The sequence below is a fragment of the Marmota flaviventris genome, chromosome 11 (genome assembly GCF_047511675.1).
Source record: "Marmota flaviventris isolate mMarFla1 chromosome 11, mMarFla1.hap1, whole genome shotgun sequence".
In the NCBI taxonomy this organism is placed as follows: domain Eukaryota; kingdom Metazoa; phylum Chordata; class Mammalia; order Rodentia; family Sciuridae; genus Marmota; species Marmota flaviventris.
Genome location: NC_092508.1, coordinates 5,047,637 through 5,074,815, shown reverse-complemented (window position 1 = coordinate 5,074,815; position 27,179 = coordinate 5,047,637). Strand labels below are relative to the sequence as shown.

Below are 27,179 nucleotides of genomic sequence, written 5' to 3'. Positions count from 1 at the left end.
GGTCTGCCCATGGCTCTGCTGTCGTTCTGTGGGAGGTAGCTGGGGTGTTGACCTGTGGTGGTCGGTGGCCCTGTGGTCCTGTAGAGTGACTTCCTGGAAACAGGCGTTCCTTGGAGACCTTGTTTGGGGAGTGAGGGGTTCTGTGGGCAGAGGCTGGTGCCTGGAGCCCAGGAAGCCCAGGCTGCGCTGCTAACCTGGAGGAAGCCTGAGGAATGGCATGGTGCTCCCACGTCACGAGCAGATGTGGGGACCGGTGGTCTCGGGGCATGAATGGAACCGGCACCCAGGGCAGTGTTCCCGTGCTCCCCAGCATAGTGCTGCCCTCTGCGCACCCTCGCTCACGGCTGTGGGACACGGGACCCACCCCTGGCACATAGAGGCCCACGAGGCCTTCTTCACTGCCTGCCCACGTCCTGTGCCTCTTCTGGGTCGGCTTGGTTGACTGTGTCTCGGGCAGAGCGAGGGCAGAAGGGCCACCTGGGTTTCTCACTAGAGCCTGCGTGGTTCTGTCTTTGCACACAGTGCCACTGCTCAGGGGCCTCGTTCTTGGGGTCTACCTTTTCTCTGAACGTGTTGACCTGGACACAAGGAAGAAAAACTCACTAGTGTTAAGTGGGACTGGGACTTTGATGGGGCTGTGCCCCTTCCTGCTCCTCCACCCCTCAGAGGCCCACGGAGCGGCTACCTGCTATCCTCGGGGCCTGGAGACCCATGCTGGCCACGCTGACCAAGAGTAGGCCGTGTGGCTGCAGGTTTCGGGAGAAGTAACCACCAGGCCTGTAGAGCCAGGCCATCCGGGGACGTGAACCCTGTTGGTGTTTTAGAAATGCAGCCTAGATTTCAAGAACAGGAGGATTCCTGGGTTCAGCCTGCGGTGTGGTCAACCCGCATCAGCCATCGGGTGCCTGCAGATCACCCCAGGGTAGCCACAGAAGAACCTCTGCACCACTGCTCTCTGCTTAGACTCATTCCCTGTGTCTAAGCCCCAGCTGCACACAGGGCAGGAACCGAGGCGCACAGTCCTGGGTCTCATAGGCTGGGGTTCCTGGGGAAATGGACCAGAGACAGCACCCTAGAGGTGGTAAGCAAGGAAAAAGGTGGGGTGAGGGTGCTCTGGGGCCTGTGTGGTGAGCGATGGAGTTTGGAGAATGTCTGGGCAGGGCCTTCCCAGCTGCAGGAAGAGCCTGTGCAGAGGCCCTGGAGTGGACAGGCTTGGGGGCTGGGGCCTGCAGGGACCGCACGGAGCCGGGCAGAGGCTGCAGGAGCAGCCACACGGGGCCTGGAGAGCTCAGAAGTCCTGGTGGGGGTGGGCCTGGCGGAGACCACTGACTGAGGGGAGCACAGAGCTGGGCGCAGGAAGGAGCAGATGACTGATCGAGGTCAAAGCCAGCGTGCAGGTGCTCAGAGCGGGCAGGCGGAGGTCATGCGGACAGTCGGGCAGCCAGGGTGTGTGTGACCAGGAGAGAGCTCTGGCTTCTGGGCTGGTTGCAGGAGTTGCCAGTGACAGGTGGCGGGCTGGGGGAGGAGCTTGGGGACCAGCCCCAGGATCTGGTTTGCGCCCTGGAAACTCAAGCCACCCTTTTGGCTGTGGTTCGGCCTGTTGGAGCCCAGCCGGGTCCGCCTGTGCTGCGAGGGGCCCAGACTGCCCGGGCGTCAGCTCACGGCTCCTGGGGTCGTTCCGGTCACACGCCTGCTCACTCCTGGCACGAGTTCCGGAGGGCAGGTGCTAAGTGCCCCTTCATGTTGCCTTCCTGATGTTGGAAAGTGCTGTATGCAGACATTTTCACACACACGCGTCTCCCTACAGGGCAGACAGGTTAGCAAGCCTTCCCGTGCTCTTGCTGAAGCTGGGTGAGCACGTGGCCCTGTCCCTCTCCTAGAGCAACAGCACTCAGGGGTGTGGCACCGAGTGGCCTGGAGCCTCTGCTCGCAGGGGCAGCATCAGCAGAGGCAGCATCGTGAGTCACGGGACTCGCAGAGCTGGGAGGAGGGGGAGAGGCCCTGGGTTTCCTGGAAGCCCATGGGGGTTGGGCTGGTCCAGGGCCCATGTGCCAACCTGGGGAATGGCAGGGCAGGGCAGAGCGTGGGTGGGGTGTGTGGTGGAGGGAAGCCTCAGACGCACCGGAGGGCAGGCAGGAGGGCAGGCAGGAGCACGCAGGCCCCGCAGAGCCTGGCTTTGTAAAGATGTGGGCAGCCTCTGGAGGGTTTTGCGCAGGGGAGTGGCATGACCTCAGAGGACAGCTTTGAGCAAACAGAGGCCGCAAGGGATGGATGGCGGGAAGGAGAGGTGAGCTCCGAGCTGGGGAGAAGGTCAGCAGGCGGGCACCGAGGAGCCTGAGGAGCAGGAGAGGCTGGAGGACCCCACCACCAGGGAGGCCGGGGGCTGCTCGGTGGGCTTCTCCACCTGCACCTGGCTCGGGTTTGGGGATGTGCCCAGCTTCACCTTTGACCCCCACCCTGCTCCTACTGGTCAGGGAAGGTCTGTGAGGACGCAGCCAGCCAGGCCTCTTCCACACTGCGGCTGGCTGCCTCTTTCTTTGCTGTTTAGGAGTTGAGTGTCCCTGCCCTTGCTTGGAGGTAGTGTCAGGACCCTGTCCCAGGGCAGTCTGCTACCAGCCCTGGAGAAAAAGCTGTCATTCTGGGGACACAGCACTGAGGCCCGCAGGACACATGCCCACGGGTGGGAGGAGGGCTGTGTGTGAACGGGTGCGTTGAGGCCAGCGTCGGTGCTGTGAACGCAGCCTCAGCACCTGGCTCCTCTCCAGCCAAGGGCAGGAGAGGACGGCTTACAGGCCCCAGGCACCAGCCTCTGTGGGTGCCGCCGATCTCTTGGAGGACTGCAGGTCTCTGCCTACCTGCCAGCGCTGCTGCTTCTGTCTCAGCACTGACTCGGGGCAAAGGTCCAGCCTCTGCCCCTGACAGAGTCCTGATTCCCCTCCAGGGAGCACAGTGGTGGTCTCTGTGCCTGCCCACCCCTGAGGCCTGGCCTTTGCCCCAGGCCACATTCGTGGTCGTGAGAGGGAATCCAAAATTCTGGTCCCTCCTCGGGTTGATCCTGGGTGGCTCTGCTGACCTCCACGTGCGTCCCCCGTGCTTATGGGACAGTGCCTGCCCCTCGGCCCAGCAGGACCAGCTCTCCCTTGGCCACGCTCACCTGCCTGGACAAGGCTGGCCCACCCAGACGTGCCCCACTCCTGGGTGACGCAGGACTTGGAGGGAAGGGGGTCATCCAGTAGCTCTCTTGGCCCCTCCCTCACCGTGGCCTTTGAAAGAAGACGGCACGGTTCTAACTTAGCGCTAAGTCGCCTTTCTAAGCAGCGCCAGGGGCTTCTCCGCACCGCAGGGAGGAGCCAGGCCAGCTCAGCCAGCTCCATCCTTCCCTGCCGGCCCCACCAGATGCCAGCTGGCCGTCGCACCTCCTGGGCAGCCTCTGGCCCCCACCAGGAGGCTGCCCCTGCTCCGGGACCTGTCCCTGCGCCAGCACCAAGTTGGAGTCCTCTCGTCCAGAGAGCCCGGAGCGCCAGCCCGAGAGCTCGGGGGCTGCATGCAGTTCTCCGCACGGCCCTCACCCTCCTGGAGAGCTTGTGGTGCAGGAGTGCGTCCTTTTGGGGTCTTGCAATTACGGGGAAGCCTCACTAGAGCTGCTGAGGGCTGGTCTCTCGGCCACTGGGGTGGTGACAGAGGTGACGATCGCGGAGACGCTGCTCCCTGTCCCTGCACCTGGCTCACGTGGCTCTTCACACAGACCTGCTCTGTCAGTGCTGTTGTGCCCCGGGTCACAGATGGGGCGGAAGCTCAGCAGGGTTCGCGCTGAGCACGCAGCGTGCCAGAGCCACAGGCTGCCGTGCAAGCCGCTCTTCTCCTGCAGAGGTGCGCTGGGGCCTGCGTGTCCCCGAGGCACACCCGCGCTGTTCGGGTGCTCCTGAGTGGCCACCTTGGCAGAGGGAACCTGGGGCCACGTGGGGTGAAAGTTGCCCTCTGTCAGCTGCCGGTGTCACAAGCCACCAGCCACCTTCTTTGTGTCCAGACCCTCTCCCAGTGCTTCCTTCCTGTGTCCCTGACTCACGAGGGCAGACACCTCCCACAGAGCCCCTTCCCTGCCTGGGAGCAGCACAAGGGTCAGTAAACGCGCCCTGGTTTCACGTGCACGTGCCGCGCTGCAGATCCCCGTGGCCACTGTGCTTCCCACGTTCATTTGGGGCCCGAGGCTGGGGATGTGGCAGGGAGCACCCCTCCAGGCCCTGAGAGCAGCTGCGCTGCCCGCTCACTGCTGCCCAGGTGCCAGGTCACCCACACTGCTCCTCCCAGAGGACCAGCTGCCCTCCGGACAGACGAGGCCATTTGTGCGTTCCAGAGCCCTGGGTCTGGCAGCGTGGCCTGCACGGTCCTGTGTCGTCCTTTGACTGCTGAATGGGCTGACCAGGTGCTGGGGCACATCTCACAAGCGCCATTGTGCCCCGGGAGGAGTGGCCGCGTGCCCAGCGGGCTGAGGAGATGGCACAAAGTGGGCACAGTGCAGGCCGCTGTGCTCCCGGGCCAGGAGAAGAGAAACGGCCTCTCATGGAATGGCCTGGAGTGTTCCCTCCTCCCCTGAAAGGACCCTCGAAGCCAGGCTGCTCTTGCTCAAGGGAACTTTCTTCCTCCTGTTCTTTCAGGAAGAAGCACGCTGCCGAGTTGCCGTGGCGCAGCTTGGTTGCTTGAGACAGAAGCACCGTTGCTGCTCCAGGAAGCAGAGGAAGAGACATGTGCCCTTAGTGGACCCCTGGCCCAGGGTTTCCAGATGGCGGCCCAGCGGATCCGAGCAGCCAACTCCAGTGGCCTCCCTCGGTGCAAGTCGGAGGGGACCCTGATCGACCTGAGTGAGGGGTTTTCGGAGACCAGCTTTAATGATGTCAAAGGTGAGCCCTGGTCAGCCACGGAGGGGAGGCCTGGGGCTGCCGGTACCTCAGACCCAAGGGCCCCTCTACCCAACAGGCACCGGCTTCACGCTCAGCTGAACTGCAGCTCTGTATCCTGTTACAAATTCCTCCCTGCAACGGCGGCCCCTGGGTCTGGGTGTTTGGTGTGGGGAGGCGGTTTTGATGGGACCCCTCCTTTGTCCACACGTCTCTTGGTGACAGTATTGGTGACAGTAAGTAGCTTGGTGGTTCTGACATCTAGGGAAAGGAGGGTGTTGTAAGTAGGTGAAATATTGGGATCCACCAGAAGAGAAGGAGGTGGCCTGGGGCAGGGAGGCAGACCTGTCCTCGCAGGGTCTGTCCTTTATGTCAGTCTCGCCCTGGCCTCCAGCTCTCTGCCACAGCCGGTCAGTGAAAGCAGACATAGACGGGGTGACCAGGTGGACATGCCTGGGTGCTGGTTCAGCTTTACAGAACCAGCCGGCCAGCCACATTGGATCGTGTGACCCCGTGTCCAGAAGGTGGCCACAGGGTTCAGTCACCCGGGCTCGCTGGCGGGTGGCCTCATAAGGTTGGGTTGAGGAGGACCCCAATCGTGAGACACTTTGGAGACTTCCGGCTTCCTCGGCAACCACCCTGCCCTCACTAGGCCACGTCCAGTGTCGCGTGCTCCCTAGTGCCCTGGCAGCCGCAGCAGTGGCCGTATTGTCAGTGGCTTTGGCCTTCTGAGCATTTGCCGCAATTGATCACCCAGGTCCTCCCTGGAGCACGGCTGGGCAGGAGGGACTTTCCCACAGTCCTAGCCCTTGACACACACTCAGCACAGTCCTCCAGATGCATGTGTGCCCCCACCCTGCGTCCACAGCAGCCTGGCTGCTTGCCCGTTGATTGGCAGCTGCCCTCCACCGCATCCCCAGCACCTCCTTGGTCCTGTCCCTGGTTTACACTTGCTGCCCCGAGCATCACTTTGAATAAGACCAGCACCTGGACCGCCAGGGTAGTCGGCAGCAGGGTTCATGCAGGTCACCGTAAACAACCAAGCCATTCACTTCTCAGCCTGATCACGGGCTTTGTTTTCTTACTTTATAGCCAAACAGGCAGGTTTAAAGCTGGAGAGCAGGAGCCTAACTTGAGTGCTATGGGCCTTAAAGCAACCAGTGTACAGAGCCCAGTGTTTTAAAATAATGATAATAATCCTGAGCATGAGCAGGGCCAGTTCAGTGGTGGAGAAGGCAGCCGAGAATCAGGTCAGATGGGACCTCAGGACCTCCACCCACGTGAGACCCTCTGAGGCCAGGGCCGGCCGACAGCTGCCCATGCACCATCCAGGTGCAGACTTCCAGGGAGTGCACACTGCAGCCAGGATTCCTGCCGGGAAGTCTTCTCCCCTCATCAGTGCTCTGCTGTGGCAACCTGGGCAGAGGATAGAAAATGCATCATTCAGTGCACCAGACTTGTAACGTCCAGGGAAGTCTTGGTATTAAGATCAAGGTAACTGTGAATATGGCACGCTCCCCAGACCTCATTAAATGGGATTCGACAGGGATTTCTGGCACTGGATGGGACGGCAGCCTGCACTGTGTCCCAGGGTGCCCCTTGGCAGTGACTGATGGAGGCCACATACAGAGAGTGCCACCACAGCCCACCTCGGTGGGGTCCCCACAGGAGGAGGGCCCTTCCCCTCGGCTGTGTCTGATCCTTGGGCAAAGTGTGTTGTGCTTCTCTTCCGAGGAGAGTGCTTGGAATTTTAAGTAAAGCCGTCTCATTCTTCAGTCTGGCAAAACTAAAATGATAATTCGCATTGATACGCGTTAGGCTATGCACAACGCATGCCTAATTGCTTTGCTTTTTTTTTTTTAATACTGGAGATATTACTGTAGGGGAATTAATTACTCCAGAGGAACAATAATGAGGCAATAACTTTGGAGGGACTGTAACAGGATTTTAAAGGCTGGCGAGCTTTGTGCAAGTCTCATTGGATTTTCATTTTTATTTCCAGTGGATGTGTCGAGGAAATAGTATGGTCTGTGTTGCCGGAGAAACGGGAGAGAGGCCGGTGGACCCAGAAGTCCACTGGCCTCAGCCTGACCCAACTCCCTGTTCCCTCAAAGCCATTCTTGGGGCTTAGAAAATGATACCTCAAAAGGAAGCACAGACTGTCTGAATCCTGCCCTCCCATCTTTCTCACTCTTCCTCTCTCAAGGAGGGGGGAGAAGCTAGAATTCCTCTTCCTTGGGGTGGGTCAGAGGAGCCAGAGCCCCCCAGCCAGCTGGGAAGGTACCACCCGACCTTGCTGGGTGGAAGAATTTAGGGTGCTCCCTCCAGAAGGGGAAAGGAGTACAGCCGAGGGGCCAGGAAGGGTCTGCGGACAGGCCGCTGGCTCTCTGGGCTCCCCAGCGCTCACCCTGGTGCGCCCACCTCTGCTTGGCTGTGGCTGTGTCTGCTCACCCACTGTAACTGCGGGTCTTTGGGCCTTAATCTGAAGACTCCCGGGTCCCACAGAACTGCGCTACCTCGGAGTTAGTGGTGCTTCTGTCCTGTTGGTCTGCTTCGGCAGACTCGGGCAGCGGGCCTCCGGGGGAAAGCGGGCTTCCTGCCCCCTTCCCCGCTGTCTTCCTCTCGTTCCAGCCCCCGCCTGGTGCAGATCTGCTGTTGTGATCCCGCAGCAGAAGGGCCCAGCCAGGGGCAATTCTGACTTAGCCTTGGGCCAACACCTTGATCCAGGAGCAAGGGTCTGGCCCTGCTAGGGCCGGGGACATCCCCAAACAAACAGAATGTCCAAGTGTCGGGGAGGGCCTTTCTTCTCCCTCCCTGCTGAGGCCTCTGTGACAGGCACAGAGCGTAGGTGTTCTGTGGACACGGAGCCTTCCTGGGGAGAAGACCCACGTGAAAGCGTGGACCTAGAGGCGTCTGTCTGTGAGGGCTCCAGGGTGGGGAGGGACGCAGTGGGACAAGGTGTGTGGGCTCAGGGTAGGCGGGCGGCGGCGGCCAGGCCTGTGGGAGCCGGTCCCTGGGCCTGGAGATGAGGATGCTCTTGGGGACAGGAGTGGGAAGGCCCCACCGGATGCTCCCAGGCCCCGCTGCAGTGGAGGCTCCTCAGATCCTGCAGCTTCACGAACTCCAGGAGCTGGGGTTGGGGATCCGTGGGCTGAACCCCACTGGTTACAGAATGCTGTGGTTGGCAGCCATGAAAGAGGCGGGGACTGCGCCCCACGGCTGTAGCTGGGGGAAGCTGTAAAGCCGCAGGCCCGCCCTTGACACCCCACGGCTCCCCACGCCCCGCCCCGTGCCTTCCCCTGTCCACACACCCATCGGGCCTCTGTCACACAGTGCTGTCCTCTGTCTCAGTCCCACAGAGAACCCGTACAGCCGATGGCGTTCCACAGGACCCAGCACTGTCCCAGGCCACTGTACATTCTCCCGCCCCGTTGGCTCTCCCTGAAAGCCATTTGCTGTTTCCCCTAAACTCGCCCGTATAGAACGGGGTGCAGAAAGTTCTGTGTGCTCCAGGCCGTGGTCTCCCCTGTAGGCCTTCCCCCTTCGCACATCAGCATTTTCTACGGGTTTTCTCCTGCCTCACGTCTCTCTCGTGTCTGTGCAGTGCCTTCTCCCAGTGCCTTGCTGGCCGATACCCCCACCCCGTTTGGAAACGCAAAGGAAGTGATCGCCATCAAGGACTACTGCCCCACCAACTTCACCACCTTGAAGTTCTCCAAGGGCGACCACCTCTACGTCCTGGACACGTCGGGCGGGGAGTGGTGGTACGCACACAACACCACCGAGATGGGCTACATCCCCTCCTCCTACGTGCAGCCCTTGAACTACCGGAACTCCACCTTGAGCGACAGCGGCATGATAGACAATCTTCCAGACAGCCCGGACGAGGTAGCCACGGAGCTGGATCTGCTCGGGGGGTGGACAGACGACCAGAAGGGATCCGGCAAAGTGCACAGTAATAACCCTTTTTGGAGCGGGGTCCAGACAAACCCTTTCCTGAACGGGAACGTGCCGGGGATGCCCGGCTTGGATGAGCTGACTCCCAGAAGCACCGTGGACCTGCTGCTGTTTGATACCGGAACATCCTCGTTCACTGAATCCAGCTCTGCGACCACCAACAGCACCGGCAACATCTTCGACGAGCTCCCGGCCACCAATGGACTCCACACCGAGCAGCCGGTCAAACGGGACAACCCCTTCTTTAGAAGCAAGCGATCCTACAGCCTTTCGGAGCTGTCCGTCCTGCAAGCCAAGTCAGATGCGCCCACCGCGTCGAGTTTTTTCACAGGTTTGAAATCCCCTGCTCCCGAGCAATTTCAGAGCCGGGAGGACTTTAGGACTGCGTGGCTGAACCACCGGAAGCTGGCCCGGTCTTGCCACGACTTGGATCTGCTCGGCCAGAGCCCAGGCTGGGGCCAGACACAAGCCGTGGAGACGAACATTGTATACAAGCTGGATAGTTCTGGGGGCGCCGTGCAGCTCCCAGACACCAACATCAGCATCCACGTGCCCGAGGGCCACGTCGCCCCTGGGGAGACGCAGCAGATCTCCATGAGAGCCCTACTGGACCCCCCGCTGGAGCTCAACAGCGACAAGTCCAGCAGCATCAGCCCCGTGCTGGAGGTCAAGCTCAGCAACCTGGAGGTGAACACCTTCCTCATCTTGGAGATGAAGGTTTCTGCTGAGGTGAAAAATGACATTTTTAGCAAAAGCACAGTGGGTCTCCAGTGTCTGAGGAGCGACTTGAAAGAAGGGCCATATCTGCCCATCCCACTCACCTGCAGCCATGGGGACATTGTCCAGGTGCAGCTGGACAACCTGGAGCCCTGCATGTACCTGGCCATCGTGGCCCACGGCCCAAACATTCTCTACCCTTCCACCGTGTGGGATTTCATCAATAAGAAGGTCACCGTGGGTCTCTACGGTCCCAAACACATCCACCCCTCCTTCAAGACGGTAGTGACCATTTTCGGGCACGACTGCGCCCCCAAGATGCTCCTGGTGAGCGAGGTCACACGGCAGGCCCCCAGCCCTGCCCCCGTGGCTCTGCATCTGTGGGGAAAGCACCAGTTCCTCCTGTCCAGGCCCCAGGACCTCAAAGTCTGCATGTTTTCCAACATGACCAACTACGAGGTCAAGGCCAGCGAGCAGGCCCGGGTGGTGAGAGGGTTCCAGGTGAAGCTGGGCAAGGTGAGCCGCCTCGTCTTCCCCATCACCTGCCAGAGCCCCGGTGAGCTCTCGGACTTCACGCTGCGGGTGCAGGTGAAGGATGACCAGGAGGCCATCCTGACCCAGTTCTGCATCCAGACGCCACAGCCTCCACCCAAGAGTGCCATCAAGCCGTCCGGGCAGAGGCGGTTTCTCAAGAAGAACGAGGTGGGGAAGATCATCCTGTCCCCGTTTGCCGCCACCACCAAGTACCCGACGTTTCAGGACCGGCCCGTGTCCAGCCTCAAGTTCGGCAAGCTGCTCAAGACGGTGGTGAGGCAGAGCAAGAACCACTACCTGCTGGAGTACAAGAAGGGGGACACGGTGGCTCTGCTGAGCGAGGAGCGCATCCGGCTGAAGGGGCAGCTGTGGACCAAGGAGTGGTACATAGGCTACTACCAGGGCAAGGTGGGCCTGGTGCACGCCAAGAACGTGCTGGTGGTCGGGAGGGCCAGGCCCAGCCTGCTCTCGGGCCCCGAGCTGAGCACCTCGGTGCTGCTGGATCAGATCCTCCGGCCCTGCAAGTTCCTCACCTACATCTACGCCTCGGTGCGGACCCTGCTCATGGAGAACATCAGCAGCTGGCGCTCCTTCGCGGACGCCCTGGGCTACGGGAGCCTGCCGCTCACCTTCTTCTGCCGGGCGGAGCTGGACAGCGAGCCCGAGCGTGTGGCCTGTGTCCTGGAGAAGCTGAAGGAGGACTGTAACAACCCCGAGAACAAAGACCGGAAGTCCTTCCAGAAGGAGCTCGTGATGGTGAGTGTGTGGCGGGAGTGGGCCCCTCTCCACCCCACGGCCACTCTGGGACGGCGTCCCTGGGGCACGTCTGTGGCTGGGCTGGGGGTATGCTTGCAGGGTCCAGAGCGGCCCAGGAGGAGACCACCTGGGTCTGGGTCCCCACTGCCTTCGTGGCTCCTTGGTGGTCTGGGAATGGGGCCAGTGGGTGGGGGCAGCGGGGCCTGTGCTCTGCACCCCTGGGCCACGTGGGAACAGATCCCTGTGGGGTGTTTGGCTCAGCAGTGGCCAGGACCCCTCTCCACCGCCGGGTTTGTCCGGGTGAGTGCTCACCCTGTCCCCTCCAGCTCTCTCTCCGCTGCTCTCCTTCCTCCCTTTCCTGGGTGCCTTGGATTTGGGGGGGCGGGGGACAGCCTTTGCTTTTTGCTTGGCCAGCACAAATGGCAGACCACGGGGAGAGTCCTGAGTTTTAAGTTTCAGGGATCACCTCCGACTGATCACCTGAAACCTCACCCCTCCATCAATCCCAAGTTCTAAGGAATGAACGGGGGGGGACAGGTCACACTGTGGATGCGCGCTGACCACAGACCACCTGGAGGCGCTTCCAGAGCTGTTTGCAAGTCCTCCAGTGGCCCGGGCTTCCCAATTCCGCTCCCTACAGGACCCCACCCCTGACTGGTAGTCACCCTTGGCTCCCTGGTTGTCCCTGGGATGGGCATTGTCCCCTGAGCTCTCTGTGTGACAAAAGTGGATTCAGCTGCGTCCTGCAGGTGGGGACCCGTCCCTCTGGGAAGCAGTCGTGACCTTGCAGGTCCTCTTCCAGGTTCTGCTCATCCAGCTGCCCTCCCGCCCCCTGTCCTAGTAGGAGCCGCTCCCGGTGCCAGCCTCGCTGCCACTCTCCCGCTCTCTGCCTTCGCCCCACACCTGCCCCCTGCAGTGCATCTCCACACACAGCAGGTGCACCTGAACTGACCTACCTGAGCACCCAAGGGTCACGCCCCCCACACCCAGCTGCCCCCTCGGAGCCACGGGCCTCTGTTTGCAGAGAGCATGTCGGGCAGCCTGGTAGGCAGCGGCACAGGAGGAGACCCTGGACAGTGGCCCGCAGTCCTGCAGGGTGCATGGGGCCAACTGCGGAGGTTGCCAGGAGGGAGACGGGCAGTTAGAAGGGCAGCCTGGGCAGCCAGGAGGCCCTGGGCAGCGGTGGCAGTGGCTTCAGTGGAAGGAAGCCGAGGCTGGTTGGTGAGTGGAGGCAGCAGGGAACCTCTGTGGGACCTGGGTGGCTCACCCCCAGGGCCAACGCAGTGGCTCTCTCCAGCTGCCACCCCTCTGCCCTGCAGCACACCCCCGAGCAGAGCGCGGAGCTTGTGTGCACCAGGCACAGCGTGAAGTCCGAGAGCTCGCCGGGGCTCTGGCAGGTGATGGGGAAGGAGGCGGCTCACCTTGCCCGGCTTCACTGGAACCCTCTCACCACTCGGGCCTGCTGGCTGGCCTTGACCTCGTAGTTGGTCATGTTGGAAAACATGCAGACTTTGAGGTCCGGGTCTCCGTGGCTGCACCTGGCTCTGCCGTGTCCCCCGGGAGAGCCCTTAGGCCGCGTTCCTGTTGATTGTGGAATCAGGTGCCTTCATGGAACATAAACGATATCGATTGTTCTTTGCTGAAGCTGATAACGTGAGTGGGCAGAGGTGAGAGACGAGACGGCACACAGTTCCTCCCACGGAGGACAGTGAAGGGGCGGCTTTTGTGCTCAGTTCCAGTTACTTAAGTGACCAAACTCGTTATATTCCATTGGTGACTTTGGAGAGGATTTCTGTCTTGAGTTAGTCGGGAGGGTTGGGGGTTTTGTGTGCCTCTGAGCCCCCTCCACCCTCCTCTGCCCAAGGACAGGAGACCAACTTGACCTTGTCTTACTTTTGCTGAGGCAAGGTGAGACTCTGCCAGTCAAGTGAAACTGACCTTGCAGTGCCCTCCCACCATTGCCTGGCCCAGCCACCACCCTGGAGCCGGAAATTCTTCATGTTGGCCACGGTCCCAAAGCCACGGCTGGCTTCTCCGGGCACTGGCAGCGGGCGGCATTGCCCAGGCGTCTAATCACTGGCGAGCCGGGCTCCTCCAGCCTAAAGTCCCACTCCCAGGAGCTCCAGCCGACCCCCACCCGCTTCCCGTCTTCAGGATGCCTTCTGTGTGGTCACTGGGATCCCTGGCTTAGTAAGTGGTGTCTAAGTGACCTAGGAAGGCAGAGGTTGCCACACAGGGAAGAAGAAGGTGCCACCAGCCAGGGTTGTCCACCTCTTCATGGCTACCGACTCTTCCTGACCCTGGGCCTGCAAGGCCTGTCCATCCCCCCACCACCACCACCATCACGTCCAAGCCATCTCACAGGGAAGCGGCTCCTGGACCAGGGTGGTCCCATGTCCAGCTCCGTGCAATTGTCCTCGTGTGCCCGCCCACGGTAGGGTCTGTTGGCTCCATGGAGTGAGGACCTGGCTTGGGAAAGGCTCAGGATTCAGTGACTGAGGCAACAAGTGACTAAAGACGAGTCACCACGTGGGGGCAGTGGCTGCGTGGCAGATCCAGGCCGCACTGCGAACCTGAGCCTCGCAACCCTCACACTGCCGTCCCTCGCCCACCGTTTGGGGGTTGGGGGAACTCCTGTGACCCAGGGTCTCTGCCCACTCCTCACGGTGCTTGTGCCTCAGAGGATGCTCCTCCATCCTGGCCACCCAGCTGCCCAGCAGGGGCCATGAGTGTCCAGAATGGCAGAGGATGAGACCCCACCCTGATGACAGCCCAGGCCTTGATGATGGAGGGGGGATGGTGCTGGGGGGAGTGGCACCAGGCGGACAGCCCCGGGGCCCCTGGGGTGGAGAAGGCCTGGGAGGGGCCGCGGGGGCCTCTGCCGAGGAGGGTCTCGGGCTGGGTAGGCCCTGGCGTGGGCACCGTGTGTTTGAAGAACTGTGAAGTCAGAGTGTCGTTGAGGTGGGCTGGGGCCGCCCAGGGGTGCTGAGGGGTCTTGGCCACAGCTTCGTGCAGAGCCAGGAGTGGGTGCTGGGCTCGGGACCCACTGGACATCCTGCTGCTGGGCCCTCAGGACCCTGGGCTTTCCTGTGAGAAAACCTTGGCATGAACTTCTGTGGGAGCCCAGGACAGGAGAGGGCCCTGGGCGAGGAGATGAGAGGCCACTGGGGCGGCCATGGGAAGGCGGTCAGCTTGCAGTCACCGCCTGGGCAGGGGCCAGGCAGGCTAAGAGCTGTGGAGCGGGGCTCAGGTCCTGCGGCTTGGCAAGGTGGGGGCTGTGGTCGTGGAATCAGGGGCCGGGGGCCAGGGTGGAGCCCCCTGGGTGGTGAGTGTTCTCCCTGTCACCTGTGGGCCCCGGGAGGGGTCCGTGTCGAAGGGGAGGCGGTGGGGACGTGACGAGATCTGCTCCTGGTCCCCCGCAGCTTCTGAGTCCAGGAGCGTCCCTGCCCCTTGACCCTGGCAGGCTGGTGCAGGCGCCTGAGGTGGCTTTTCTCCCTCTCACTTCACACCTGGCCGTCGGGGGTGAGGGCCCTGCTGCCCTGGCCTTTCTTGGCCCCCGACCAGCCTTGACAGGAAAAGCTCTGTCTTCGTGCCGTGGGCCGTAGCTGGTGGCTGCCTCGTCCAGCTGCGAGCGCCCTGGAGACAAGGCTCCTGTGAGAGAGAAGGGGAAGGCGTCACTGCAGGACGCACGTCTGGAGGGTGTCGTCTGCAGAGCGGAGCAGGGACTGAGGTGTCCCCCAGACACTGGAAAGCTAGAGGGGAGGGGCTGTAGAGGGCTGGGGGATGCCTGTGAGTCGGGAAACCCACCTTATCCTGCAGAGGAGGCAGTCCCCAGTGACTGTGCCTTGGCCAGGCACATGGGGGCCCCCTCCAGGAGGCCCTGAGCGGGCCACACTGCTGACTGTGCTGTTAGTCCAGGAGGGAGGGCCAGCGGGCCATCAGGCACAATGGTGGGTGAGGAGGGCCTCTCTCCCAGAGCTTGGGCATCTTGGGAACAGAGGCAGGTGGAGCAGCCGTACAGCAAACCCAAAGGGCACCTCACTGTGCTTCCTAAAGCCTCTTAACCAGGCCGGTGCGAAGGCCCTCAGGCTGCCTGTTCCTGGGCGTGTCTTCCCCTGGGCCCTTTGTCTGCCTGCATCTAGAGCAGCCTCAGGCCCTGTCTGCAGAGAAGTCACAACAGACTGTGGCCCACAAAGCCCCGTGGATTTATGATCTGACCCTCTGGAGGTGAAGTTTCCTTACCCCGACTTAAATCATAGTTCCCACAAACTAACACAGTTCCCGTGAAGTCGGCATTGTGCTTGGTTTCACTGGGTATTTTCTGGCTCACCTGTGTGTGAAAAAATGAAGAGGAAGTCTCAGGGCTGGGGTCCCAGAGCGCAGCTTCCTGCTGTGAACCGTGTCCCTTGCTCAGACGTGGCCCCCGGCACGTGCCCTTAAGTAATGCAGAACGGCCCCCGATCCTGTGGGCAGCCTCGTAACCAACTGAGCTAACGCTGGGCTGGTGGCCTAAGTGGAGGCAAGGGCCTGGTCACCCTCCTTTCCAGAGATGACCAGAGAGTAGACTGGCTTGGCTTGCCTGGGCCAGGAGTAGCTCGACTCCTAAGCAGGTGATATCGACCACTTTCTGAAATCGTCGGTAGTTGAAATGAAGCATAACCCGTGCAGACCAGGGTTTTATTGGCTCAATTCCTGATGTCACCTGGAAGGGCCAGTGGCCTGAGCCCCAGGAGGCCTGGACCTGAATCCACTCTGCACCCCCAGCTGTGGGGCCTGGACAGACACAGGAGGGGGCAGGCGTGTCTGTTGCTCGTCTGTTAAACAAGACCCTGGTGACTGGGCCACACCCCGAGGGGAAGCCTGGGACCAGCAGCTGGAGGCCAGTGTGACTCTCACCTTCCGGGCTCTGGAAGCCCATTCACTGTCCCCTGTGTGAGCTGCACAATGGGGCAGAGTTGGCACCTACTTCCAAGGGTGGCCTCTTATCCTAAGGACTCAGTCATGGTGGCCCTCAGTCTACACGGACCTCAGCTGCAAAGCCCGTTTCCCAGTAAGGTCCCATTCTGAGGTTCTGGGACTCGAACCTTGGAGGGAAATGGTGTCCAGCCCTGACCGCCGTGCACACTGTCCCGTCCCTGCTGGGAGCCCCGCAGTGCTCATGGGGCCAGGGGATTTCCATGACCTCAGAGCTGCGGGTGACAGCACCCTCCACGTGGGCATTCCCCGTGAAGCCAGGCCGGGCTCTGTCCCCCTCACGCTGTGCCTCTCGCTCCCCAGGCCTTACTGAAGATGGACTGCCAGGGCCTGGTGGTCAGGCTCATCCAGGACTTTGTGCTCCTGACCACAGCCGTGGAGGTGGCGCAGCGCTGGCGGGAGCTGGCTGAGAAGCTGGCCAAGGTCTCCAAGCAACAGATGGACGCTTACGAGTCTCCCCACCGCGACAGGAATGGGGTGGTGGACAGTGAGGTGAGCGAGGCCCAGCTCCCCGGTGACTGGGCTCCCAGGACCCTGGGTGCAGTAGTGGCAGGTGTGGCGGTAGAACCAGGTGAGCCACGTCCGAGCCTGGCACGCAGAGCAGAAGCAGTCGGGGTGTCCTGGGGTCGTCTGGGGGAGGCCTCCCGCAGAAACGGGCCGGGCGGATGCTGCCCTCCTCTGTGCGTTTCTCCGTGGACTCCTCTCACCCCTGCGGGGTGTCTAGGGACTGAGGCAGCTCTGATGCCCCCCCACGCCCACCCTAACCTTTCTCTCCTTTCCCTGCTTTTGCTCTTTGGGACTCCATCTCCCAGGCCATGTGGAAACCCGCATATGACTTCTTGCTTACCTGGAGCCACCAGATCGGGGACAGCTACCGGGATGTCATCCAGGAACTGCACATAGGCCTAGACAAGATGAAGAACCCCATCACCAAGCGCTGGAAGCACCTCACGGGGACGCTGATCCTGGTGAACTCGCTGGACATCCTGCGAGCAGCCGCCTTCAGCCCCGCTGACCACGATGACCTGGTCATCTGAACAGGCGCCCTGAGCACAAGGCCACCATGAGCGCAGAGCCCCGTGCTGTCACCAGGGGCTGCAGGGAGCGGGAAGGCTGCTCCCACGGAGGGGGTCGCCACCCAGCCCCATGCTGGGGACAGGGACACACAAGGCTCTGCCCTTCTCTGCGTCCAGGGACAGCCAGGGGGCTTTCTACTGCAGGTTGTTGCCAATCAAATAGCTTTCTATTTGTGTAAGTGTGAATTAAATTTAAATCACTTTTTTTAAAAAGACCAGGGAAGGAACCTGAGAAAGTTGGGATCTAATTTTTTAATGGACTATAAAGATTAAAAAAATCTTAGTAGGGGCAGATGCTGTTGAGGTTTTTATGTTGTCGAAACACTTTTTAAATTATGTTACAGATGTATATAGGTATTTAAAGGCCGTGGGTGCTTCTGCTCCCCAGCCCGCGTCTCCACCCCAACAGGGAGGGAAGGCTCTGTGGGCTCCTTCTCACCTCCTGCCCCCACACACGCAGGCCAGTCGGGCGGCGGGATGGGTCTTCAGTGAGTGGACAGCCCACCCGTGCTCCCCACCTGCGGCCACTCCACCGTCATTTCTGTGGCCCTCTGCCTTTGCCTCTTGCTATAGTCAGTGACCATCCACAGAGCGTGGGGATCTCTGTGGGCTTCGGTGGGTGGGCAGTTACTCCCCACAGTATGCCCTTGAGATGTGTCCACTAATAGCTTAGAGAGCAGCTGGAAGGTGACATTCCTGTGGCCCCTGCCTGTGTGCAATGAGTCATTCAAAAGAATAGTGCCACTGGACGTGAGGAGGTCCTGCAGCTCCTGACCATCACGTGGTGTCTCCCTTGGGGACACGGGTGCTCTGCAGCCCCGGGGTAGACAGAAAGACTCACCACCCGACCAGAGCTGGGAGGCTCCATGCTCTTCCTGCCTGCACGGCAGAGACCCAGGTCACCTCCCGGGTGGTGCCGTGCACTGGGTGCAGAGGTGACAGCTGCCAAACTCCACATTTCATTTTGTGTGAGTCGAACACTTCTCCCCTCCCGGTGCACCTACGTCTCCTCTGAAATGCGTCATGTCGATAAAAACAGTTTGGGCACAAGGTCAAGACCGTCCGGGCGGGTTGAACATTTTCCCACAGAGTCAGGAGCTTGGCTATCGAGGAGCTTGGGTTGTGCTGGGTTGAATCCCACCGCCACCCGGTAGCTGCAGCCCCTAGGAAGGAGCGAGAAGCAGGACTCATGCTGGTGGGTCACAGAGTGATGGCCCCAGTAAGGGCGTCCACCTTGGGGACGCCGAGCCTCGCACTTTCCTGACACATGTTACTTAGTTAATGGGTGTGTAATCCCCTGTCCAGCTGGAACACTGTCATGCACCACTGATTGCGGCCCTCAAGACCAACCGACAGAAATACAGACACTCCATACTTCAGGCTGCAAGAATAAAGCCACACGAGTCCCCAATCATCGCACAGATGACCTTACGCCCTGCCTCCGTGCTCCTCACCTTCATCTGCCCAGAGATCACCTCTCACCTTTTCCCCAAAGACGGCAAACCAGTTGCACCTTAAACCATGGATATTTCTCCTCAGGGGCTTTAAATAGTTTCCTATGCAACGTGTCTTGTAGCACAAATCAAACTCTACAAAAGTTGCAGTAAATTTTATTTGGATATTTTAACCTGTTAAGTGTGTGTGTGTGTGTTCTGTCCCCATCCAGTGGAACTTTAAGTGAAACAAAAGCACAATCTACTCTGCGCACCTGTGCAGACTGACGGCCCCTCCCCTGAGCCCCCATGGCAGTGACGGCTGGAGGGGGAGCCCCTGTTTTCCCTCTGTTCATTGTACTGCTCTCGAAACAGGTCACTGCCACACTGAGAGGGAATCTGTGTCACCAGGAGACAAGTTGGAGTCGTGCCTTGTTCTTGGTCCATGTCCCTGGAGGTGGCAGCCTCTAGCTCCTTATGTGAACCGCAGGGCTGGCTGGCTGTCCCTGTGTGTGCCAGGCATCACCTGGGGGTGCTCAGTCCTGGGGGTGTTCACTGCAGCGGGCTCAGAGCCCCCACCCCAGAAGTGCTGTGCTGCTGGGGAGAAGAACAGGCACAGGGCCTCTCCTGGAGGCCAGGGGAGGGTGGGTGCTGTACGGAAAGCCTCTGAGAATGACTTGAACCCAGGGTCCAAGCTGGGGTGGGCACCAGCTGGAGCAAGACAGACCTGGGGAGAGCGGGTCAGGGTACGGATGCCTGGGGCAGTGAGCGGGGCCAGAGCGCCCCCACGGCAGGGCTCAGCACAGGAGCAGAAGCCCGGAGCTCGGCGCTCTCCTTCTGTAAGTAGCTTAATTCCAGCTGCTGAAGTTTGGACCTGCAGCATCCCAAAGGCCCACGTGGTAAGGACTGGGTCCCCAGAGTGGCAGAATTGGGAGGAGGAGGAGCCTTCAATAGGTGGGGCCCAGCGAGAGGAGGTGAGGCCGTTGGGGCATACCCTTGAGGGGATTGGGGGATACACTGGTTTCCTCCCCTATTGGTCAACCCTGGGCCACGAGGTGGATGGGCCTCCTTCACCACGCGCCCCCTGCCATGTTGTGCTGTGCTGCCCAAAAGCAGCAGAGCCCATCAATTAAGGACTAAAACCTCCAAAAACTGGGGCAATAAATAAATCAAAACCTTTTCTCTTTATAAATTATCATCATTTCTGGATTTTTGTTATAGTAGCAGAAAGCTATCGCCAGATGTACCAGCTCCTACATGTCCTCACACACATTTTACAGTTAAGGACACACTTCCGCTTGGTTTGGTCTCATAACTTGCATGAAGCTGATAAGAAAGGGAGCTTAGGGAAACCAGAAATGCATTCTTTCTTGGTTCTGGAGGCCAGAAGTCCAAAACCAGACTGTGACAAGGCCATCTGTCTTTGTCCAGATTTCCTCCTCAGGACACTGACCCAGTATGACCTCGTCTTCACTTGACTGCATCTGCAGAGACCTGGGTCCTGAGGATGGAACAGCTGCAGGTCTCGGGGTTCAGGCTTCCAACACATCTGGGTCGCAATTCAGTTCACAGTTCACCACCCTCTCTCTCTCTGGGCCCAAGGAACTCCGTCAGACCCTGCAGTCTGTTGATGCCGATGATCATAAATACAAGTGATGGAATTTGTAGGGGCTCTTTAGGACCAAATATTCAGGGGAAAGACTTGGTTGAAAAGATTTGTGCTCTGGTTTGTGGAGGGAAGATTGTGTCCCTGATAGATTCTCGCCTCGATCTTTCCCTGTGAAGTCAGAGCACGTGCCAAGTCATTTATTTTGCAGGGGCCAGCACCTGCCGAGTATCGACAGCTGCAGTAGCAATCAGATGTGGGCCTGTACCCAAGTCCCCTCTCCTCCAGCGGCCACCAGTTCCCGCAGCCATTCGTAAGACCTCTTCTTTCTCCCTTTGCCCTCCCTGCCACAGGGTCCCAACACCCACCTCCTGTGCCCAGCCTGTGGCCCTCTCCTGTCCCTGCCAACGTCACCACACGTGAGCCCTTTGATGACAGCTCATCTCTGAATCCCAGGAGCACATGCTGTAGGAGAGAATTGGTCCTCACTGTGATAGAAATGAGTTTTGAGAGTGAAATGGCTCGGGCTGTGGGGCTTCATGCTGTGTTTGCCACCAACATGGAAAACAAGTGCAGACGTGTCCGCCAATGAATCGGAACCAGCCTAGATTCTAGGAGGTCTGAGGGCCATCGCAGGGAGAGAGCTCACACACCAGGACACTACATTTCTTAATACATCGTTTTTTGGCACAAGGGGAATGTTTTCAGTTTAGTCCAGTTTTATGCAAAGTAGATTGAAATGAAGCTACCTAACCCTGCTGTGGAGCCCTTGGGCAATTTGATAAAGGCAACAGCGCCTCAGAATTATGTAAATGCATAAAATAAAACCTGGGTGAACAAAGGAGAGCCGTCTTATTTACACAGTTACCAAAGATTCTTTTTTTAATTGTGCTACAGTAACGGTGCTTCCTTGTGCAACTGAGCAGGCTAGCCGTGGGCCCCGCCTCCCCGAAAACCCAGAGACGGGGCGGGTCCGAGAACACAGGTCTGCAATGTCAAGTTCTCTGCTCCTGCATCTCCCAGGAAATGCTCATGTTCAGCTAGAGGTTGAGGAGAGTAAAGATGTCCTTTCACCCTTGTTTCTGTGAAAAAGAAAGGTCTCATCCGCGGGACACGAGCCACCCAGGCTTGCTGGCACGTTGTTTCAAAGTCGCTGGTGTCAGTATTCTGTGCTCCTCACTGGCAAGAGGGGTTTTCTTAAAGATTTGTTTTTCTGATTTAATTTTCTTTCTAATGGAGGAGCCAGAAGGACCTCATTGGCTGTGGATGGGTTTTTAAGCATCTTAAGTCATTTTGCTTAATTTTCCATTTTAATTTGTTTACTTCCTTTAAGAATACCTGTATGGCTCTCAGTCGTGTATTGACTGCAGACGTGGACGAATTCTTCACTTTGGGGAGGAGGGAAAGTCTGCCCACGCCACGCCACCAGACGAAGCTGGGGGGGAGGGGGCAGGCACTGCTCCTGCATTAACCAATGCCCTCCTGGGCATGTGGGGCGTCCAAGGGGCATCCAGGGAAGAAAGGGCCAGGTCCTGGCTGCCAGCGTTTATGCATTTGCGACCGTCAGGCCCAGAGCAAACACGGGAGCCCAAGCAAGGTCCACCAATGTCCGCCGAGCGGCCAGGCAAGGGGAGGGCGCCTGCGTGGCCCATGTGAGCCCACGGGGCCACATGCCGGGGAACAGCGTTATAAATCAGATCCATAGTAGGTGTGAGGTCAGGTAAAGGTACGTGCTGTGGGAAAAGAGGTGTTTACAAGGACCCCAGGGCAACAGGAGCAGGGTAACCCTGGAGGGCCTCGGACCCCCAGGTCCCAGTCCATGGGTTCAACTAACCATATAAAGGAAATATTTGGAAGGACTGGGGATGTGGTCAGTGTGGAGCGCCTGTCATGCTTGAGGCCCAGGGTTCAATCCCCAGCACAGAGCATGGGGGGTGGGTACATGGAGGAGAAGTCCCATCTGTCCTGAGAAGGTGCGCGGTTACTTCTTGTCATTGTTCTTGTCCATGCGCTGTCAGGACTGCTCGTTCACATAGCATCCACGTCCTTTGGAGCGGGATCTGGAGATGGCCTAACGCACCCCAGGAGATATGCCAAGGTTATGTGCAGACACGCCATTTTATAGATGGGATTCAGCCCCCTGGGATCTTGGAATCTGGGGGGTCCTGGATCAATCCCCATGCATACCCCTCAGATCCTGTACTGAAGGATTTCTGGAAAATCCCCCAATACTTGGAAATCACACACTTTAAATCATGAGTCCAAAGAGTTGTGAGGGAAGTTAGAAAATGCTAGAATGGGAAGGAAAGCCAGGTGCCAGACGCATGGGGTGCTGCGGACATGGTGCTCCAGCTGCTGCGGTGTGAGGTGCTCTAAGTGCGTTCGTTACTGAGGCGAGGGGTCCTAGAACCAACCCCTCTGGGCAGCCGTAGCTCAGGAAGGTTGGAAAGAGCAAGGCGGGGGTGGGGCTGAGGTGGGAGGTGCTACAGCTTGAGTGTGGAACTTCAGGGCTGATGTGAGGGTGTTAAGAGATGCTAGGTCTTAAGGGGCCCTCCCCTGTGAGTGGGGAGGGAGACCAAGGGCCTCAAAGGAGGCTTCACACGGCGATGGCTTCACATGACATTCAGCCCTCTGGGGTAGGCAGCAACAAGGCACCACCTTGAGAGCAGAGAGTGGCCCTCACCAGACCCTGAACCTGCTGCTGCCTCGACTTAAACTTCCCAGCCTCCAGAACTTGAGAGGTTTTGTTCTTTATAAATTTCCCTGTCTCAGGCATTTTGTCATAGCAACCCAAACAGACTAAACAGATGAGAAGCTGGGCCGGGGGTAAATAGCCTTCAATGTCTGACTCAGGATCCTTGAGTCTGCTCAAGGTGAGGTGGGGAGGCTTTGGGGGTCCCAGAGGCGGGCCTGAGTTGGTCTGAAGAGGTCCAGGAACAGAAAGAGAAGGGCAGGATATGGGAGATGGGAGGCGAATCAACAGTGAATTGGGCAGGAGAGCAGTGGCCAGCTGAGCAGGTGGCTGGTCACATCTGAGAACATGGAGACTTGGTGGATGGACAGCTTTGCCTGGCGGTAGGGAGAGGAGGGTTAGCGGCTGTGGTTAGACGAGCCAAGTAAGATGAGGATACAGAGGAGGGTGGAGGGTGGAGGTCTAGGGTTGGCTCTGTAAAGGACTGCAGGTAGAGCCGAGACGTCAGACCTGAGGTCAGCGCCTCAGAGATGCAGAGAGAGGCAGGAGATGCTGGGAACTGGACCGCGTCCCCAGGCTGCTTACCCCGTGCGCCACATTGCGCTTTGACTTCTGCTCCAGCCTCCTGTGCTCCTCTCCCTCACCATGGCTGTGCCAGCCCAGCCACCACCCCTCCCCGTAGTGTTCCTCCAGCCCGTCCCCACAGCCACCACAGCATCCTCCCCAAATGTCAGCTCACACCCTGCATGTCCCCTTGCCTTTGGCGGCCCCCTGGCAGGAGCAGACGGGAGGATGCCCATTGCCCACCTGCAGCCTGACTCATCTGCACGTGGACACCCCGAGGCTCCCCCTGAGCCACACGTAGGCAGATCTCCATTCCTGATCAGAGACTAAGCCTCCACTTGTGACTGATCATACCGCGCTGCCCGTTGTTCTAACGCCCTCCGCGGCACAGTAGAAGGCTGGCCACAGGCACACAGCCATGCCACTTTCAAGGGTGGCTTGCGAGTCATGGGAGGGAACCAAGGTATGCCCGCCTGTTCCCAGGGCTCTGCATTTCCACTGCACCCCTCCTCCCTGTGAGGGTCTTCATCTGTCCTCAGGCTGCTCTGCGTCTTGGAAACCTGCTTCCTATGTCTGGAGCCCTTGAAGCACAAACTGGGAGCTTCCCTTGCAGAGGTGTGACCAGCTCTCCCCGGGGAGGTCAGCAGCCTGCAGAAGGACGTGGGGAAGTTGCCAGAAGCATTCACCTTGTAGGGCCACAGGGTCGTGGGTGCAGGCTCCTGGCCCTGCTACGGCATCACTGGGACACATGGCTGTGGCAGTTTGTCCTTGGGCCACAGAACCTTTCTCATCAGAACAATTCTGGGCACTTCCTAGAGGCATAGCATTGGGTGAGGAGCTTTGGCAAACTACCCAATTAACCTATCCTAAACCCCTTTTGTGGAGAACCAGCCTTGGCCAACTGCTGCTGCATGTAGTAAGCACCTTGACTTTGACCTTGATCATGCTGACCTCTTCAGGGTTCAGCTCTGAAAGCCAGGCTCCTCTGGGGGTCTCCCCCATCCCCATGAAGACCCCGTCCTTTGACTTCCCAAAAACTCAGCCCTGACCATTTACAGAATCCACGTCTGTCTCACAGCAGAGTGCTTGCTTGTGAGACCCAGGCAAGGGGGACCTCAACGAGTGGACGCAAACCGTCAGTCAGTCCTGGGATGGATGACAGAACCACTCAGGGTATTAGTGCCTAGATGGCTTTCTGTGTACCTGGTGACACTGCGGGTTACCAGGGACGAGTGCTGCTCCCCCATGTTGAAGTGTGATATTAGAGAAGCATGCCGAGGGATGCATATAGAGCAGGGTTTATTTAAAAAGGGGAGACAGACTTCTCCGGGAAGGGAGGAGGGGTCATAGCTGGTGTCCTGGTGTCCCCGGAGGCAAGGTGTTCTGTCTTTTTATGTGTCCTAGGCTTCCTTTGATCTCCTGCGCTCTTCCCTCTCTTCTCCTTCCTGCGTTCCTGACCAGGAGTTGCTGGGTGGGGTGGCCAAAAGGTGAGAAGCAGATGGACCAGGTAAGGACTGGATGGAGCGGCCCAGGACACATTAATTAATAACTTTATAACTCCCTGTAGGGAGGGGCAATTCCTGAGACAGGTTACCTTAGCAACAGTCGGAGCGGAGCAGGTTGTCTTGATAGGGTGGAGGAAGGGCTCTGAAGGCATTTCGATCCCTCTCCAACTTCCCAGACTCGCTCAAATTGGCCTCCTTGATCTGACCTGACTCGGTCTACCTACCTACCGACTGCCTGTCTAATTCTGGCTTCCCTGGCACTGCTCTTTATTTTCTTCAACAAGTGCAAGTTTTGTGTTGAAGAGTAGGAAGTTTTCTAGAAAGTTCTGTGTCTACTGCTCTTCCCACCATGATATCACGTGTGTTTGGCTCAGCTGGAACTCACACTTTGGGATGACAAGTTCTTGTTCTGTTTTTCACACACCCACACATTTTTCTGCACTCCAAGTGCAAATCAGCTCACACCCCAGGTGTAGATCACCCCACTTGGGTGTGATCAGCAGTCCTGGGTGCATCGCCATCACCTGCAGCCTCCAGTGAGCTGTCGTCCAGTGGCCCTGACACCTGAGCCCAGCAAGAGGTAGGAGTAGGGGCGGGTGGTTGCCTGGCAACGGCAGAGCTCCTGCCTTCCTGGGAGAGGAAAGACCTAGAGAATCGCCTCACTTTCATTTTTGACTCTGAGCCTGGTTGGAACCTTTGAGCACAAAAAGGAGTTGAGAGTAGACTCCACACTGACGTCTGCCTAGCAGCCTGAACTACACCAACGCAGCCCTGTGCACGTATGTAGAGGCTGGTGGGGGTGGGGGAATTCTTTGTGCTGCCAGTGAATTCCTCAGGATAGAACTGTGCATGAAAAACCTCTTAGGAAAATCAGATTGCGGTTCTGCAGGGCATTTTGAACACCACCTTTATTCTTAATTATCACTTTTCCACATGATGATGAGTTAGGAAATCAGACAGGAAAGGTAATGCCTGTGTGTGGAGAAGCTCTGGCCTGACCTAGTTAGAGACTCCCCCAGGCCCTGGAGGTGGTGCACGCCCCAGGACCCGGAGCTGGCCCTCACCTTTCAAATATTAGCTTGGTGTAAAACACACCGAGGCTCTGGCAACTGGCAGCACTGTGCCATGCACAGGGGCCTCACACCGTCCAAACAAGAGCGCCTGTGTTGCCGTTGAGATCCATACCCATGTTTGTGACATTCCAAATTCTGCCCTGAATATATCACTGGAGTCCCTTGGTGTAGTCAGCAGATCTCTCTCCCTCAAAGATAAGGCTCTGCTCTGCATTGAACTCACATTTCTCTCCAAAGAAAGCAGCTTGTCCGTGTCGTTTCTTCACCATGTAAGTGTGTGCTGTTCTGTCTTACTTGGGCATTTTGCAGACCAATCAGGTCTAAACAGAGCTCTGGTTGAATGAAATATGATTTTTATCTTGGGCTCCTATATAATTTTGCCCTCAGCTCTGGGAGGAGCCGCCCTGGACACCAGCCTAGGAATCAGACCGTTGGCTTGCTTCTTTCTCTACGTGCAGTCCCTGGCCCACCTGAATAAGAGCCACCAGGAGGAGCGTCAGATGGCCCAGGCTCTGCAGCCTGCTGATTTGGGTGCTCATGGGCTCGGGAATCAGCCTGTCAGCAAGCCTTCTTGGATTCCTAGGAGCCCCAGCGTGTGAGGACAAGCTCAGGTGGTGGACTTCCTCTTCTGCACTGGGGCGGGCTGTGGGTCCTGGAGTGTGGCTCCTGTTTCAGCTGCAGCCCTGCAGACGGCTCTGAGCCTCCTGCCTTCCATTGCTGTCCCTGTTTGCAGTGGCTTCCTGCTGAACTTTCATTCAAACCCAGCCATTGTTTTCAGGGAGTCTTCTCCCACACAAACAGGTCGCTGGACTCCTGGGCTGCCCAGTAAGAGGGATTAGCAGGCCTCCAGCGCCTAGCAACAGTCCCGCCTCCAGCGCCTAGCAACAGACCCGCCTTCTGCACCTAGCAACAATCCTGCCCTCTGCACCTAGCAACAGAGCCACCTCTGCCTCAGGCTGTGCTTTGCAGCCCTCGGAAGAGACTTCATCTCCTTAGCAGGAAGTCCCAGCAGGACAGCCTGTGCCCACCAGGGGGACGTCTGCCGCTCTTCCGCAGCTGTGAATTGGGGAATGGGCTGATGTCTCCGTGGAGGCCCCGTGTGGGCAGAGGCCTGGTTCCCTGCGGTTTGCGCTGGTCCTCCCCGGGCTGTGCAGAGGGCCTCCTGGGCACCCGCACAGTCTGGAAGGCCTCTGTGAGCTCCAGGAGGGGTGTGGGCCCTGCCTCTGCCCCCTGGATCCAGGTGGGCTCTGAGGCAGGCCTGGCTCCTTGCCTGGGGCAACAGCACTCCTGCAGGGGCACTCCCCACACAAGCTTATTCCTAGGCACCCAGGCTAAAAAGACTTCTAGACACTTCCTTGGCCAATAGAGTCCTGACACTTTAGAGATTTTTCCTCATT

The 27,179-nt window shown here is 58.9% G+C and overlaps 1 protein-coding gene across 1 annotated transcript in view; it reads left to right on the top strand.

Annotated features, from left to right (window-relative positions):
• Positions 1-18,536, top strand: part of Sh3bp4 (SH3 domain binding protein 4) — a 65,664-nt gene extending 47,128 nt beyond the window's left edge. The window contains exons 2-5 of the mRNA XM_027956203.3: positions 4,656-4,898; positions 8,500-10,859; positions 16,137-16,325; positions 16,646-18,536. Of these exons, the coding sequence (XP_027812004.2) occupies positions 4,781-4,898; positions 8,500-10,859; positions 16,137-16,325; positions 16,646-16,870 (2,892 nt within the window). The 5' untranslated portion in view covers positions 4,656-4,780 and the 3' untranslated portion in view covers positions 16,871-18,536. The remainder of the gene's footprint in view (positions 1-4,655; positions 4,899-8,499; positions 10,860-16,136; positions 16,326-16,645) is intronic.
• The last annotated feature ends 8,643 nt before the right edge of the window (positions 18,537-27,179 follow it).